This window comes from Myotis lucifugus, unplaced genomic scaffold (assembly GCF_000147115.1).
Source record: "Myotis lucifugus unplaced genomic scaffold, Myoluc2.0 scaffold_119, whole genome shotgun sequence".
Lineage (NCBI taxonomy): Eukaryota > Metazoa > Chordata > Mammalia > Chiroptera > Vespertilionidae > Myotis > Myotis lucifugus.
This window is the reverse complement of record NW_005871167.1, coordinates 1,856,527-1,874,821: the sequence shown is the minus strand read 5'-3', so window position 1 is coordinate 1,874,821 and position 18,295 is coordinate 1,856,527. Positions and strand designations below refer to the sequence as shown.

The 18,295-nt window shown below is 51.6% G+C and overlaps 1 protein-coding gene across 1 annotated transcript in view; it reads right to left on the bottom strand.

The window, feature by feature from the left end:
- CTDSP2 (CTD small phosphatase 2) overlaps nt 1-882 on the bottom strand; it is a 22,428-nt gene extending 21,546 nt beyond the window's left edge. Inside the window, exon 1 of the mRNA XM_006093531.3 lies at nt 491-882. Coding sequence (XP_006093593.1) covers nt 491-554 — 64 coding nt within the window. The 5' untranslated portion in view covers nt 555-882. The remainder of the gene's footprint in view (nt 1-490) is intronic.
- Nucleotides 883-18,295: the final 17,413 nt, after the last annotated feature.

Genomic DNA, 18,295 nt, shown 5'->3' with positions numbered 1-18,295 from the left:
GGTCCCAAGTCCCGCCGGACGCCGTCACCGCCCGCCGCCCGCGGGGCTGGGGGGCCTGGGAAGTGCGGGACTCCAGGCTCCATGCCCGCTCGGGACCCCCGCCCCTCCCGCCCCTCCCGCGGTCCTAGGGCAGCGTGCATAGTCGTGCGGGAAAGTGACGACCCACCCCCAACTCGGAGGAGACGGACGCGGGGGACGCGTGCTGCCAGCGCTGCCCCCCGGTCTCTCCCCGGGGGAGGAGGCGCGGGACGGAGTGACAGCTGCGCAGATGACGCCCCTCCCCCTCGGCGCCCGCAGCTCGGCGCCCGCACCACCCCCACGGGGGTCGGAGTGCGGACCCGGACGCGGGGGCGAAAGGACCGGGGGTCCCGGGTGGAATCGCCCGTTCTGAGCCTCGGGAGGTCGGGGGCCAGGCCTCGGTTTCGGGGCGGTGTCAGCCCCCTCCCCGATCGGGGGCGACGCAAAGTTTTGGGAAGTTGCTGGCCCCTACCTTGCTTGGTGAGCACCAGGGCGTCTTCCCTCCGCGCCTGGGTGATGATGGAGCCGTGTTCCATCTAACAATCCCGCGGGCCCGGGCTGGCTGGGCGGGAGGACCGGCGGGCGCAGGCTGGGCTGGGCTGGGCTGGGGGGCCTGGGCGGGGGCCCGCTCCGCTCCTGCACGCGAGACTCGGGTTCCCACCGCTGTTCACATCCCTGCTCTGGTTCCCTCCCTGGGCCGGGAAGGGAGGCGGCCTGTACGGAGAGCAGGCGGCCCGGCCAGCGGCTCCCCCGGGTGCCCCCGGCCCCGATCCCCCGGCGGCAGCTCCGGGCTCCTCAGTTTGGGTCCAACATGGAGAATCCGGAGCGAAAACAAGAGGAGGAAATGGGACACGGGGCGGTTTCCAGGCTCCCCCCTCCCCTCCGTACTCCAGATAAACAACCCGCGGCTGCAGCGCCCACCCCCGCGCGCCTCAGGGCTGTGGACTCGGCCTCTCCACGGCCCTCTCCACGGCCCACCGGCGCCTCGCGTTGCGGAGCACCGTCCTAGGCCCAGGGACCCTCTGTCCGTGAGCAGCGGGGCTGCGGAACATCCGGAGCTTCGCTATTTTGTTACGGAAAAAGCGAATCCCCGAGGGGGGTGGGGTGGCGGGCGGGCAAGCTGGCCGGGGAGACTTGAAACCGCTCCGGCGCTCCAATTGGCCCTCTCAGAGAAAAGGGGCGTGTCTCCTCCTTACTATGCGGTGCGAGGACCCAACAACATTCCAGTCGCTACGGCCACGCCCCCAGGCCACGCCCCTTTCGCGCAGCTGCGGCCTCCTAGTCTCCCTGGCCACACCCCCTTCCCAACAACTTAAAAGGACACTCCGAAGCTCACGTTTCCCGACGCGGCGCTGGGGTGTTCCGGTTTGTGCCGTCTCTCCGCGGGTCACCAGGGCCCGCGGCGAAGCCTAACGCAGGTCTGGCTGTGACGCGAGGATTCACGGGAGGGCAGTTTTCTTACTTCCTGCTTGGTCCTGGAATCGTGGACCACCGTTTCACATAAAAGAGGACAGCTGTCGAATCCCGAAAAGACGGACGCTGGACTCCCAGAGCATCAGCGCTGGAACTGACCTCGTGATGTCTGACCCCCACACTTCAAGTGAGACTTGAGGTGCAGGGATGTGCCCAAAGCCACTTGCATTCAGGGTTTCCACCTCTCTTCCCCTCCTCCCACTTCACTCCTCTCCCCCCAGTACCAGCCTCAGTTTAGTGCAGCGGTTCTCAACCTGTGGGTCGCGACCCCCTTGGCGGTCGAACGACCCTTTCACAGGGGTCGCCTAAGACCATCCTGCATATCAGATATTTACATTACGATTCATAACAGTAGCAACATTACAGTTATAAAGTAGCAACGAAAATAATGTTATGGTTGGGTCACAACATGAGGAACTGTATTTAAACTCCAGTGGTTCTCAACCTTCCTAATGCCGCGACCCTTTAATACAATTCCTCATGTTGTGGTAACCCCCCCCCCCCCCACCATAAAATTATTTTCGTTGCTACTTCATAACTGTAATTTTGCTACTGTTATGAATCGTAATATAAATATCTGATATGCAGGATGTATTTCCAGGGGTTGCGACATTAGGAAGTCCGATGGATGGAGGTGTGGGAAGAGCTTCAGGTCTGTGCACTCTTGCTGGCCTCCCTCCTTGCTCTTAGGCCCCAGGCACCCTCCATTGGCTATGGCTCCTGGGCGCTTATGGCTGGCTCAAGGTGAGGGATATACATTTGTCCCCAAGAAATAGGAGCTCAGCAAGGGAAGTTTCAACCCTATACCAGGTCTTTTTCAGTGAGCTACCTCTGCCATAGGTGACAGGAGCGGCCTTGACAGGGAGGGAGCTGTTAGAGCCAAGGCTGGCAAGAGTGTTGTAGATGCCGAAACCGATTTGGCTCAGTGAATAGAGCGTCGGCCTGCGGACTGAAAGGTCCCGGGTTCGATTCCGGTCAAGGGCATGTACCTAGGTTGCGGGCACATCCCCAGTAGGAGATGTGCACGAGGCAGCTGATCGATGTTTCTCTCTTATCGATGTTTCTGACTCTCTATCTCTCTCCTTTCCTCTATGTAAAAAAATCAATAAAAAAAAAAAGAGTGTTGTAGAGTGAGATTGCACTGGGTGACTTCTGAGCTGCTTCTAACAGCCTGTGACTCCATGGAACTCATAAGGAAGGGGCTTCCAGAAAGTCGAGGACTGTTCTGGTCCCTGGGGATGGAGGCCTGCTGCAGTTCCCGTTGCCCGGCGTGCACTAGGTTTCCCTGGGGGTGGGAGGACAAGTCAGTCACATGTACCTTGCGAGGTACTGTCAAACACCTGCTCCCCTTGGGTGTATGTTTCTGTGTGCCTAACAGTGTCCATGCGTGCCTGTTCCTACACGTACGTACACAAAGCCTTTTTACATAACACCATTTTAATGGAAATGCTGTTTTTCCCAAATGAAAGCTGTTGCAGAGGATCTGAATGATGCTTATGTAACTTTAAACACTGAGTTTGGGTACATCGCAGTTCATTAACAGAAGGGGAAAGGGAGGAATTCTCATTTATTTACCGTCCATCATTATCAAAACATCATTAAAGCAATAGAATTATTAAGGTAAATCTTCCATAGTCAGGTTTCTAAGAGTCCTGCCCCCACCCTCTTGCAAGGTAGCTCAGTTGCAGTGGGAGAGTGAGGAGTGCAGGCCGGACCCGGGGTTGAGGATTGAGGGGGATGTGCTACCCACAGTGTTGAACAGGACACTTTTTTCTCTACGCTTACATTTCCTCAGCCATAGAAACAACCCTTCCCTATTTTCTAGTTTACACAGTACTTTCACTTACATTATCTGTCTCATGTGACCTCTTCTTTGGGATTGACTGTGAAAATGTCCATTTTGTAGTTGAGGAAATGGTGTGGAAAGGTTAATGGACTCACCTAAGATTTCACAGTTAAGAAGAGACAGGACTAGAAGTTGCCTGTGGCCTTGACATTTGACCATAGTTCCTTTCCTATTTAGAGGCTGCAGGAGATCCTAGTCACTGTCTTTTCTTGCTAAGAACTCTGACTGTATCACCTCCTCTGAGAAGCCCGCCCGGATGCCCACTCTCACATCAGGGCTTTATAGCCTCCCACATACTCTCTCAAAGCTTAATTAAGCATCTTATCCTGCAGCTGTTAGTTTGCTGATTGGCTTCCCAGCCAGAAGATGGATCGAGACTAGAGATTGTATTATTCACGATTGGGTTTCTTGTGCCTCGCAGATACTTGCCACAGAGCGGCAGCCTTTGTGTGTTTGCTGTGTGAGTTTTGATTCTATGTCTTAACCAGTGTTTTTTGTCCAGTGACCCACAGCAAGAAACCCATTTTATATTGTGAAATAATTGAAATAAATTGTATGGGGACAATACTTATTCTTGCTATGTGTATACACCCTGATATTTTCTATTGTATTCTATTTCATTTTTAATATATATATATATTTATTGATTTCAGAGAGGAAGGGAGAGGGAGAGAGAGAAACATCAATGAGGAGAGAGAATCATTGATCAGCTGCCTCTTGCACACCCCCAACTGGGGATTGAACCCGCAACCCAGGCTTGTGCCCTTGACTGGAATCGAACTCGGGACCCTTCAGTCCACAGGCCAATGCTATCCACTGAGCCAAACCAGCTAGGGCTCTATTTCCTTTTTTAAACAATTTTTTAAAATATATTTTATTGATTTTTTACAGAGAGGAAGGGAGAGGGATAGAGAGTCAGAAACATCGATGAGAGAGAAACATCGACCAGCTGCCTCCTGCACACTCCCTACTGGGGATGTGCCCGCAACCAAGGTACATGCCCCTGACCGGAATCGAACCTGGGACCCTTCAGTCCGCAGGCCGACGCTCCATCCACTGAGCCAAACCGGTTTGGCATCTATTTCCTTTTTTAAAGGTACTGGCCATAACCCTTTAAATTGATTTCATGATCCACTTCCAGGTTGTGATCTACAGTTGGAACAACACTGCTTTCATCTCCTTTCTGCTGTGGATACCTTCTGTGTGTGGGGCCCTAGCTGTTCCTAAAAGGTGCAGAGGAGATGGCCCTCAAGTACCTCTTGCTTTGAGGTCAAAGGAAGGTTTATGTACAGTGGGGCCTTGACTTATGAGTGTCCCGACTAACGAGTTTTTCGAGATACGAGCCGTCTCTCGGCCAATTTTTTGCTTTGAGTTGTGAGCTAAAATTTGGGTTACGAGCCAGCTTCAGATACCCCACCGCTAGTTGGCGCAGCGAAAGTCACAGTGAACGTCACAACATCAGCCCAGCATCACGTGTCTCACTTGTTCACTTTAAGATTTGACATACGAGTAATTTGAGTTACGAGCTCCGTCACCGAACGAATTAAACTCATAAGTCAAGGCCCCACTGTACAAGAAAGCAGGCAGCCCTGGCCGGTGTGTTCAGTGGTTGGAGCATCATCCCATGTACCGAAATGCCTCGGGTTTGGTTCCCAGTCAGAGCACGCGCCCAGATTTTGGGTTCCATCCTCAGTCAGGGAGTGTGTGAGGGGCAACTGATCCATGTTTCACTCTCTCATTGAATTGATGTTCCTCTCTCTCCCTCCTGCTCTCTCTAAAAGTCAAAACTTATAAAGAAAGCAGGCAGAAACCCTTCCAAGACCATAGGCGAGAGTGTGAATAGAACCCAGGATGGGGGTGACGGGTGTGGGGGGGTGTTAGATGAGGGAAGGTTTGGGAGGTCTGATCCGAGGACCTTTGTACCTCCAGAAACTATAGGGTGTCCCAAAATTCATGCAAGATTTGAATTTTGCGTGAGCATTAACAACAACAACAACAAAAAAGCCTAATTTTACTTGGTTTATTGAATCAGATTCTAATATCTGTTGCCCTTTGATTTCAATCCCTTCAATTTGATAAGCATTACCAAGTACCAATTATGGCCCAGGAGCAGGGACAATGAAGACCAATGAAGACCACGGCTTTGCATATGTGCCAGCAAAGCCATGGAAGCCATTTACCCTATGTGCTATTCTATACATAACCCTATACTGTATACTTTATGAATCAATAAAAAATTTACAATTTTTAATTATAAATGTGTGTTTTCTATCAAAATTACTTCTTGTGTGAATTTTGGGACACCCTATATAAAGGCAGTGACATCTTCACTGGAGCCTGGAACTCCAAAACGCAGATAGGCAGGGACTCTTTTTTTTTTTTTAATATATTTTATTGATTTTTTACAGAGAGGAAGGGAGAGAGATAGAGAGTTAGAAACATTGATGAGAGAGAAACATCGATCAGCTGCCTCCTGCCCACCCCCTACTGGGGATGTGCCTGCAACCAAAGTACATGCCCTTGACTGGAATCGAACCTGGGACCCCTCAGTCCGCAGGCCAACGCTCTATCCACTGAGCCAAACCAGTCAGGGCTAGGCAGGGACTCTTGATGTCATGTGTTTCTCACTGCCCTGTCCCCAGATTAGGGGTCTCCATGACAGAAAGCTCTCTGGGGTCATGATGGGCCTCTTTCATATAGGTAAGAGGGTGCCTCTTGCACACCCCCAACTGGGTGGGGAGATGGGAGGCAAGTGGGCATCTAACTTCTGTCTGAAACAGCCTGTAAAGAACCTCCTGCCTCCAGGCCCTGAGCAGTTGCTGGCTGTATGACTGGGTAGGCTGGTATTAGGTTCAAGGGTGATAGCTGAAGCCAGGACTCTCTAGGCCTAACAACTGGCGAGAAGCAATTTGGAAACAGCACTCCCCCCACCCCAGTGTAAAAAGTGGGGTGGTGAGGGTGGGGCTCAGAGGAGTGGCAGTCCCTGTCTGTCACCCATGGCTCCTGGAGTTGGACTGCGTGTTCCTGAGCCAGGGTTTGGGAAAGGGAAACAGAAACTTCCTCTGTGGGAGTTGCGTGTTTACTCCAGAACTCTGTCCCTTTCCCCACAGAAAACACAGGGTTGGGCTGACGGGGATCTTTCATGACCTTATGATGTCGTTGAAATGTTCCATTAAAATTTTAAAAAATTTATTACAACTGGGAAACATCCATCTTATTGGTTTCTCTGACTGTTCCTGCAGGCTCATATCCGTTATGTATTGTAACTGGGAAGGTGGGGTCTCAGCTCCCGGGTTCCGGAGCCCCGTTCCCTCCTGTCAGAAGCTTGTGTGGTTCCATTCTGGTTGCTCGGGGCAAGTTGCTGGGGGTGAGGTGGGGGTGGGTTGAGGGAAGGAGACCCGGTGACAGTGACTGAAGAGCTGTGGGGGTGCCAGAACCTGGGGCTGTGGAGGACGGGAGAAGCCTGTAGAGTAGTCTGGGAAACCTCACTGGGGCTCCAGATTCGGGATGATGCCTTCTGCGAGGTGCAGGTCTGCTCATCATCCCATCCCTACCACTTCGTTACGTAACCTCTTGATTTAGTTCCCTCATATTAGGGAACTAAACCTGTTCCTTCTGCATCCATCATCCAGTTCCCCAAGCCAGAAACCTGAGGTCACCCAAGACTCTTCCTGCCTGCTCATCACCACCCCCCACCTGCCCTGAAGACCAGTGGCTCTTCCCCTCACAAGTATTTGTTGTGGCCTTTTCATTCTTTTCATTTCCATTGCTGCAATCACGGGAGGTTGGCCAGAGGCTCCTAATCAACCTCTTTGCTTCTCTAGGTCCCAAATCCAAATCCATGCCTAGCTCTCCTAGGAGATGCAGATCTGGTCCTGTCTACATGGAATGTGTTAGACAGACCCCCAGAGCAAGGATGATGGGCCAGGTACAGAAACTCACCAGGACAGAAAGCTCCGGACGCCTAGCAAGGGGCAAACCTGGGAAAACAGGAACCTCACTGCCAGGGTAACCTTTCTCCCCGAGCATAGCACTCACTGGTCATGCAGTGTGGACCCCGGATCTTTCATGTCACTGGTCAGGCGGTTTAGACACCCTGACCCTTTCCTCCCTAAAGATAACATCTAGGCCTCAGTTGTATTTCAACTCCAGGTCCAGAAAAGCAGCAAAACCAGACAAGTGGCACTGTGGCTGCCCCAGGACCAGCTACATTGACTAATGACCCCCTCTGGCACCGACCAATCACTGGAGACCACGACCCTGAAAGAACACACCTGGAAAGCTGATGAATATTCTGTTGAGACACTCCCTCAAGACCTCCCCTAAGATTTCTACTGCAAGAGATAGCTCAGGACAAAGGACCCAGGGCATGCTCTCCCTCCAAGGAGCATGCCTGTGCCTTTCCCCCACAGCCGTATCCCCCAACCTCTAAGGGACCCCATGAGACTTACAACCAGGGGAGCAATGGACAGTGGCAACTTGTCCCAGATTTACCCCTGAACCTGTCTTCCAGGCCCCCTTTTTAAGTATGTTTTTCCTGCCATCATTGTCCCAGTGTCCCATTGGCTCGGTGATGTGCAGCCCTTCCCTTTGGCTATCCCACCCCCCATCCACTTTCCTTAAATTCAGTTTTTTTTTTAAATATATTTTATTGATTTTTTACAGAGAGGAAGGGAGAGAGAGAGTTAGAAACATCGATGAGAGAGAAACATCGATCAGCTGCCTCCTGCACACTCCCTACTGGGGATGTGCCCACAACCCCGGTACATGCCCTCGACCGGAATCGAACCTGGGACCTTTCAGTCCGCAGGCCGACGCTCTATCTACTGAGCCAAACCGGTTCCGGCTAAATTTAGTTTTTTTAAATCACCGTCTGGTAATGGCTATCTAGTCTACCTTCGTGCACCATCCACCATATTCACCTTTCAGAATGATTCAGCAGTTCTAAGACTTTGAGGACCAAGCTCAGATGCCAGCTCTGGCTCCTGTTGGCTTCCCCGCCCTATGTCCAACTCCTTCCCTACACTTAACATCTGTCTAGACCCGTGGTCTGCAAACTGTGGCTCGCGAGCCACATGCGGCTCGTTGGCCCCTTGAGTGTGGCTCTTCCACAAAATACCACGCGCACATACAGTGCGATTGAAACTTCGTGGCCCATGCGCAGAAGTTGCCGACCATGGGTCTAGAGCAGCGGTTCTCAACTTGTGGGTCGCGACCCCTTTGGGGGTCGAACGACCCTTTCACAGGGGTCGCCTAAGACCATCGGAAAAGATATATAATTACTTATTGTTTTTGTGATTAATCACTATGCTTTAATTATGTTCAATTTGTAACAATGAAAATACATCCTGCATATCAGATATTTACATTACGATTCATAACAGTAGCAAAATTACAGTTATGAAGTAGCAACGAAAATAATTTTATGGTTGGGGGTCACCACAACATGAGGAACTGTATTAAAGGGTCGCGGCATTAGGGAGGTTGAGAACCACTGGTCCAGAGGCACTAGCACCAGGGAGTCTTTGGTGCCCTGTGCCTCCACATTTCCCCTCCTGAGTGATGGCTCCTCACCCTTTAAAATACCATTCAAGTGCCATCTCTTCTTCACATCTCCCAGGTCCCAGCCTGACTCAGGCGCTCTCTGTGCTTCTATATTTTCATTCTGGTTTCCTTGACTCTTCCCCCGACTCTACTGTCAGCTCCTTGAGGGCAGGGACTGTCTTTTTCCCTCCACACCCCTCATGCCTCTGACACAGCCTGGCGCACCGTGGGTTCTGCTGGAAGGCAGTCCCAGCAGGCATCTTCCCCTCTGGGCACTGCTGGTCTCCTGGGCCAGGGAGGCAGGGAGGCAGGGAGGCGGGGAGGGGGAATGTCGGCCTCCCACCACCCAGGATGGGGAGTTCAGACCCGGAGCCTCGCCTCGCAGCCTGACCGCCGCCACGTGTACAGGAGCCGCGTCCTAACTGGGGCTTGTGAAACCCACGGACAGACCTCACCCAGGCGGTCAGAAAGGGCGCGCGGGGTGGACGCACTCGCCGGCCGCAGGGCGCACCGTGGACCTCCCACCGCGGACAGAGTGCGGGAGTGCGAGGTAAGGACAAACGGGACCATGTGGGGAGGGAGCCCGAGGGCCTAGCCCGGACTCCTGCCTCTAGATCCGGCTACTCGGGAGCACAGCCTCCCCTCCCTCCCGAGTCCAGGCGGTCATGTGACCTGCGCCCCGAGCAGCCACAGCTCGCCTGGCTCGGCCCTTCTCCTAAATAGGGAGGCTCCGGGAGCAGATCGAGTTTCTCTGCCCGTGTTTACAGGTTCCCTGGACGAAGCCAAACCTCCCCTTCCCTCGCTACCCCTGCTCGCGCGGTGGGGAAAGGAGAGGGGGGTCTCCCCTGTGTGCCCCCCTCCCCCCATCCTCCCGCCCCGGTGCGGCCGCTCCCTCCCTCCCTCCCCGGTTCCGCGGCCCCTCGGGGCACAGCTGAGGTCGCGCATTCCAAACCCTCCGAGGTCACGTGTGCTGTGGGGGTGGGGCGCCCTGACCGGCCGGCGAGCTGCAGGCTTCCAGGGGTGCAGCTTCTGTCCCTTCCGCCCAGGCCTCGCGGAGTCCCTTCGCTCTGGCCTCTGGAGCTCCGGGAGTGCCGCATGGTGGGCTTTACCCTCCAGCGCCCACTGTGTGTCTGGCCCTTGCCTGGCACGCTGGCTTCTTGCACCGGTCCTCCCTGCACCCCAGGCAAGGGTCGCACACCTGTCCGGTGGAAGGCACTGGCCGGGAGGCACCCAGGCCTGCCAGCTGGAAGGGCCAGAATCTCAGCCCTTGGCCTGCAAAATGGGCAAGGAGGTGAGAAAACTGGGTCGAGCCAGCCGCTCAGTGAGGCAGGCCAAAGCAAGAGCTAACCCTGTCCCCTCTATGTAGCCTGGGTCCCAGACCGCTACGAGCTGTACTTTGGGCCTGGACAGGGAAACGAAAGGGGGGTCGATTTCCTTCTCAGCTGGGCAGACGGACAGCCCCTAACTTGCTCACACCATTCTAGGCAGCCTGTACGGGGGGCTGCCCCTGGTCACACGAAGGAGCCCTGGCTTCTTTCTGGGATGCAGGCAGGAGTAAGTAGATTGTCGTTGAGCCACTGGCCACAGCCAACTCCTGAAAAGTATGACCTTGGACGGAGGGGAGGAGACAGAATGGAGATGGCAGAAGGGAGGCCTATTTTGGGTGGAGGCACAGGTCTGAATTTTTTGTGAATCATTAGTGTACTCATTCTAATATTTATTAAGCCCTTATAAGTGTGAGTCCTGTATTTAGCCATTTGCATAATCATTGACTATTTTACCATGCATCGGGCCTCGTCCTGGGGCTAGATTGAATAAGACAGTTTCTTGCCTTCATAGAGTTTGCAGCCGTTCTCAACCTGTGGGTCGCAACCCCTTTGGGGGTCGAACGACCCTTTCACAGGGGTCGCCTAAGACCATCGGAAAACACATGTATAATTACATATTGTTTTTGTGATTAATCACTATGCTTTAATTATGTTCAATTTGTAATGATGAAATTGGGGGTCACCACAACCTGAGGAACTGTGTTAAAGCGTCGCGGCACTAGGAAGGTTGAGAACCACTGGTTTATAGTCTAGTGGAAAGCCAAACAAGTGAGGGGCATTAACAGCACAGTGTGCTGAGCGGCACAGTGGGAAGCACAGCTGTATGAAAGCACAGGGAGGTGCATTTTTGTCCTGATCAGGGTGGGGAGAAGGATGGCTATGGAGGAAGTGTTATCTAAGGTAAAAACCAGCATCAATTCTGTTGGGGCGAGAGTGAAGTGGGAAGGAGTAACCTTTGCAGGTAGAGGGCACAGTGGGTGCAAGTCTGAGGCACTATCTGGACACGGACAGCTCAGTAGGGCTGGAGTACAGCCATCCCGGCCCTGGCTGATGGAACAGGAGGTGGAGAGATTGCATCTGGGAAGAAGCCAGCGGAGCTGATGAGTAATGCCCACCCTGGAGGGGATGAGAGCGGAGAAACCCTTGCTCCTTTGAGTTCACACGGGGTCCCTCAGACATGCTGTTGTGGAGGGTGTGGCCCTTCCTTTGATAGATGCTTTATAAAATTAATATTTATTTTTATCAAGATAATACATACACATAGCCTAAAAATCAAGTGGTTCTAAAGGGCTTGTAACAAACAGAAGTCACCCTGGGCTTTCTCCCAGTCTTATCCTACTCCCCAGGGGTGACCACTTCCAATTCTTTGAGCTGCTTCTGCTGGTATTCCCTTCCAGATTTCTAAATAATATGTGGATTGCCACACTGGATTCATCTATCTACTTGGTTGGCTTCTTGTTTTGGTAGGTGAGGATTTTTATTCTCTTTCGTGCTTCTTCCCCTCGCCCATCCCAATTATGTTTATATTATAACTTATGGTTAACTCTACGTTCCGTGACTTCATTATTGACTTTGAAAATATTGTTTACTTTTGAGGCAAGTATTCTGGTTATATTTCTTTTTCCAATCTAACTTTCTGTTGTGTGCTCTGTTTACATTTCCTTTCTGATACAGCGTTTTTGTTTTTTCCTGGAGTTAATTGCCTCCTTTTTTTTCATTTGCTTAGTTTTCTTTGAATTTCTGGCTCCATCTTCCCACACCCTTCAACAGTTCTGTAAAATGCCTTCTCAGGACAATTATGCATATGGCCAAACCTGCCATGTATTCCTATTGGTTCTGTTTTGGTTTTCCTTGGAGACATTTTTCCTGGGATGCTTTTCTCTGGGAGTGTTGCTCTCAGGTCAGCATACTTGTCACCCTCAGACTTCCCGTTGCCAGGAGTTAAGAGTTCCCTATGCCCTTTCCTCTTTCTAGGACCCCGTGTCTTCCTCTTTCTCGGTTTACTCCCTTGTTGGACGAAGCACATCCTCCAGTAGCTTTCTAAGAAAGAGTGCCTGGGAGGTAACATTTTAGAGACTTTTGCTTATCTAAAACTAGAGGCCCAGTGCACAAAAATTTGTGCACTCGGGGGGGGGGAGAAGGGGGGGCCCTCAGCCCGGCCTGTGCCCTCTCGCAGTCTGGGACCCCTCGGGAGATAACGACCTGCTGGCTTAGGCCTGCTCCCGGGTGGCAGAGGGCAGGCCCAAGCCCTAGGTGCAGCCCCTGGTCGGGCTCAGAGCAGGGCTGATTGGGGAGTTGGGGCGCCGCCCCCTGTCATGCACAGAGCAGGGCGGATTGGGAGGTTGCGATGCCACACCTAGTCACGCTCAGGGTAGGGCCGATTGGGGGGTTGGGGCACCGCCCCCTATCACACTCAAGGCAGGGTCGATGGGGAGGTTGCGGCGCCACCCCCTGTCATGCACAGAGCAGGGCCAATCAGGGGGTTGGGGCACTGCCCCCTGTCATGCACAGAGCAGGGACCATCAGGGGGGTTGGGGAGCTCCCCCCTGTCATGCACAGAGCAAGGCCAATCAGGGGGTTGGGGAGCTCCCCCCTGTCAGGCACAGAGCAGGGCCCATCAGGGGGTTGGGGAGCTCCCCCCTGTCACACACAGAGCAGGGCCGATCAGGGGGTTGAGGAGCTCCCCCCTGTCACGCACAGAACAGGGCCCATCAGGGGGTTGGGGAGCTCCCCCCTGTCACGCACAGAGTAGGGCCGATAGGGGAGTTAGGGCACCGCCCTCTATCACCCACAGAGCAGGGCCGATCAGGGGGTTGGGGCGCCGCCACTGTCACACTCAGGGCAGGGCCGATGGGGAGGTTATGGCTCTACCCTGTCACACACAGAGCAGGGCCGATCAGGGGGTTGGGGCGCTGCCCCCTGTCACGCACGCTGATCCGGTGCCAGGAGGCCTCGCGGCTCCGCTGATCCCGGTGCTGGGAGGCATATTACCCTTTTACTATATAGGATAGAGGCCTGGGGGCCGGCTGGTTTGCCCTGAAGGGTGTCCTGGATCAGGGTGGGGGTCCCCACTGGGGTGCCTGGCCAGCCTGGATGAGGGGATGATGGCTGTTTGCAGCTGGTCACATACCCTTCAGGGTGGGGGTCCCCCCTGGGGTGCCTGGCCAGTCTGGGTGAGGGGCTGAGGGCTGCTTTCAGGCTGGCAGTTGTTGATTGAAGCTCCCAACCGCTCCTTTTTTTTATTTTATTCTGGGCCAGCTTTAGCTCTGGCTCTAGCTCTGAGAGCAGGTATCTGGTTTGTTTCGGTTCTATAATCGAAACAATGTATAACTTCAGCTCTGAGATCCCGGCCTATATTTGTTAGAATGTTTCAAACTGCCAGCTCAGAGGCCTGCAAGTCAGGCGGGGAACTTGGAGTCTGCAGTCACTGAAGCAAGCAAGCCTCATGTTCGCTTCCAGCTGCCTGGCTGCCGGCCGCCATCTTGGCTGACAGTTAATTTGCATAAGGATATGCTGATTAGCCAATGGGAAGGGTAGCGGTCGTACGCCAATTACCATGTTTCTCTTTTATTAGTGTAGATGATTTTATCCCACCCTCACCCATGAGGAATAGTTTTAGTTGGGTATAGAATTTTAGGTTGAAAATTATTTTTCTTCAGAATTTTGAAGACATTGCTCCTTTTTCTTTCAGCCTCTAATTTCACAGTTGAATCTCATGCTATTTTGATTCCTGAGAGTTTGAATTCACCTCTTCCCACCCACCTCCACTTTTAGGATTTTATCTTTTCTCCCTGATATATTGAAATGTTACAATATATTGTCATTCATTTTTCTAGGCACTTGATAGGTTTTTTTATTGTGTTTTCAAATAATTTTTATTTATTGATTTTAGAGGGAGAGAAAGAGAGAGAGATTTGTTGTTTCACTTATTTATGCACTCCACTCCTTGGTTGCTTGTTGTATGTGCCCTGATGAGGGATTGAATCCACAACCTTGGCATATTGGGATGACGCTGTAACCAACGGAGCTGCCCAGCCAGGGCTACTTGATAGTTCTTTTTAATCTAACTGTGGTTTTCAAAGTGTGGTCCCTGGACCAGCATCACCTGTGGGAAAATGTTAGAAATGCAGATTTCGGGCCCCATCCCACAACTACCGAAGCAGAGGCTGGTGATAGGGCCCAGCAATCTGTATTTAACAAGCCCTCTAGGTATTCTGATTCATGCTAAATTTTAAAAACTTCTGTTCTAACAATTTATGTCCTTTCCTGCTGGGAATTTCTTTATTGTTTCTTTGAAATCTCTGCAACTCCTATTATTGGGAATACTGGACCTCTTGGACTGATCCTTTAATTCTTTTATTATTTTTCTGTTGACCATCTCTTTCTTCTGTTTTCTGGGAGTTTCCCTCAATGTTCTATCCCAATCTATTTGCTATGTTATAATCTTTTTCTTTTAAAAAATTTATTTCAAGAGTGCTTTCATGTTCCCTGTCTTTTCTTTTTCTTTCTTTCTTTTTAAAAATGGTTTCATGTTTTTGTTCTCTGGCTTCTTGCAGTATCTTATGTCTCTGAGGATATTAACCTGAAATGTTCTTCTTCCTGTATTGTCTCTGTTTCCTCTGACTTCATGTTTTCTGATGTTTTGGTTGGTATCATGCTGGAGACTTTCCTCAGATGTCTGGTCTTCCTGGGCTGTCCATTCATATTTGAGAAGGAGGCTCTAGAGAGCCAGTTGGAAGTTCTCAATTTTGGCTCCTGGTGGGGCAATTAGGTGGCTGGCTGGACTCTTTCACTGGGAGCTCCAATTGTCAGTATCAAATGGCACAGTTTGATTTTTATTTTTCCATAAAAGGAAAAAAAAAGCCTTGACCCTCCTACTCGAAGGTTATAAGCCCACCTTCCCAGGGTCCCAGAGCTGGGTGCCGGGTGGGAGTGGCAAGAGGTGTGTGGCAAACAGGTGGAGTAACACAATTCAGAAAGCCAGCTTTTACTCTTTTTTAAAAAATATATATATATTTTATTGATTTCAGAGAGGAAGGCAGAGGGAGAGAGAGAGAGAGAAACATCAATTATGAGAGAGAATCATTGATGGGCTGCCTCGGAGCCTGAAACCCAGGCACGTGCCCTGACCGGGAATTGAACCGTGACCTCCTGGTTCATAGGTCGATGTTCACCAACTGAGCCACGCCAGTCAGGCATTTCACTCCAGTTTTGATCCTAGTCCTTTTTCTCCACCCTTACCACCCTCTCTACACAGTCCAGCTTCTCTCTGTTACAGTGTCTCCAGAATCGATCTTTCTGTCTCCTGCATGAGTCCGGTAGGGGACACCGTAAGTCACTTGATTGTGCTGAGAACGGCTGGGTTTCCTGACTACCTAATTACTCTTTAAGTAGGTCTTTGAACAATTCCTCAATTTTTAGACCCCTGCCTTCTGGTTCACTTGCTACTTCCTATTCCTGAGCGGCCCCGGCTGCAGAGGGAAGAGTCCACTTGCTTCTTGGGGGTGTCTGCCTCTGGACGGAACCGGCCTCTGCTAGTCATCCGCTCTCCCACCCACTGTCTGTTTTTCTCTGATGTGGTCCAGGACTTTAACTGTCTCCTGGTTTAGTTGAAGATGGAGTTTGGGTTTTTGTTTCTTATTCTTGTCATTTGGGGTAAATTCTGAGTGAAAAGGGACAGAAAGGGCTTTACTCCGGCATCTTTTCACCAAAGTCTGAGACGTCTCTTGAGGTGGCCAGCAGTGAGGTCCGGGCTGGCACTCTCGATCCTGCTGGCAGAGTTGGGGAGAGGGTTGTTGGTGGGAGGAAGATGAGCAGGGGGAGGTTCGGAGCTTCAGGAGCTTATAGGAGCTGCTGAGGGAACTTGATTAGGAACCTGCAGAGGTGACAGGGGTTAGTACTGGGTCCAGTGAAGCCTAGTTGAGGTGAGACAGTGAGTATCAGTGAGTACAGCTGGGAACAGGGACAGAAGTAGTAAGCATCGGTGAGTAACCCCAGCTCAGAGGGAGTGAGTGAGCGGGGTGGGGGGCATTCCAGAACTAGAGGGAGAGGCAGCAGAGTGGCTGGCTTTGGGGCGGTCCATTTGCCATGAGGCAGAAGAGGATAAGACAATATTGACAGCCACTAATCAGATGGTGATATGGCCAGGGACTGGACCAAGTTCTTCAAAGCAGGCTTCGTGGAAGTGGGGTGCCAAGAGGAGGAAGGGGAGGAAGGAAAGGAGTTTGAGGTCAGAGAAGGAAGGTCTGAGTTGCAGATTGGAGGCGGGTGATGATGGAGCTTTGGGTCCAGAGTTGGGAGAGCTGCTCAAGTGCAGAACCACGAAGCAGCATGTCTCTGAGGGTGAGAGAGGAGTTGGGAGGAAAATGGCTGCATAATCGCTCAAGTCTTCTGTAGGGAAGGCTGTGGGTGGGAGAGGCCAGTCAGTCATCTAGATGGATGGCCTCTTGGACACCAAGGAAAGATGGAATTTGAAAAGGGAGGGTGGTTACTTCCGTCCACTGCAATATGAATATCCCTGTGACCCACCTTCCCCAGGTCACAGAGCCTCGGGACACAGTCAGAGTAAAGTCACCTGAGATATACAGCCTTCAATCCAGCTCTCAAAGCCCTACTTTTTCCTGGGGCTAGGGCTATTTTATGTCTGCGTCTGTGTGGCCATTCTGTTCTATTTCATGGGTGTGTGCTGACATCACTCCTCCTGGCTGTGAATGCTGTGCCTGTCACTCCTCACTGAGGAGCCTCAGAGCTGCCTCGGCCAGAATTCTGTGGTTACAGGCCACAGAAACCAACTCTGGCTAACCTAAGCAGGAAAACAATTTGTTGGAAGGTTATTGGGCAGCTCATGGATTCAGCAGCCACTCCCTACCCTTTTTTCCCCCTGTGTGCTGGTAAGCTTAATTTTGTTCCCGGATTTAGCTGCCCTGTACCCAGGGAAGGAGACCCTTCTCAGCCACAGGAGATAAATGTTGATCATTCTAAGCAGCCACTCATGTGCTTCTGTCTCCTTGCCAGTGATTGGTTAGACCGAGGCATGTGATGCAACCCTGGCAAATGAGACAGAAGGGGAAGCCCACTAGGCCAGGGATCTGGACAGAATCACAGAGAAGCTGACTGGAGTCTTGACTTCATTGAAGATGGAATTAATCCTCTCTGCCTCTGAAAAATGATATGCTTGCTCATTGTTTAAGCCACTTTTAGTTGGTCTGTTGCTTTCAAGCAAAAGGTCCTAACTGACACATCCATGCTAGGCATCCTTCCTGGGTACTTGGTGGAGTAAAGGAGGCAACAATAAGCTGATGGCTAAAGGGCAGGATTAATATGTTTTCTATATAAGGAGACACAAGATTTATCTGATAGATAAGAATTACTGAAAATGCTAGGGGAATAACTGAGGGAGGAGACCACCACTCTGAGCAGACACTGTATATCAGACACCATGAAAGGGTCTAGGACAGCGGTTCTCAATCTGTGGGTCGCGACCCCTTTGGGGGTCGAACGACCCTTTCACAGGGGTCGCCTAAGACCATCGGAAAACACATATCTAATTACATATTGTTTTTGTGATTAATCACTATGCTTTAATTATGTTCAATTTTGTGACAATGAAATTGGGGGTCACCACAACATGAGGAACTGTATTAAAGGGTCGCGGCATTAGGAAGGTTGAGAACCACTGGTCTAGGATAAAGTAAAGAGCAGAAGACAGATCCTGCTTTTATGGAACCTTCAGTCTGGGTGGGGTGGAGAGACAATGAGCATGTAAATAACAAAATAAACAGGGTAAGATGATGAAAGGTAATTTAGGGAGTGGGGAGTGGTTAATTTTGATAAAGGGTGGTTTCCTCTCAAGAGAAAACCCAAAGCCCTGACCGGTTTGGCTCGGTGGATAGAGCGTCAGCCTGCGGACTCAGGGGTCCCGGGTTCGATTCCGGTCAGGGGCGTGTGCCTTGGTTTCGGGCACATCCCCAGTGGGGAGTGTGCAGGAGGCAGCTGATCGGTGTTTCTCTCTCGTCGATGTTTCTAGCTCTCTATCCCTCTCCCTTCCTCTCTGTAAAAATATCAATAAAATATTTAAAAAAAAAAA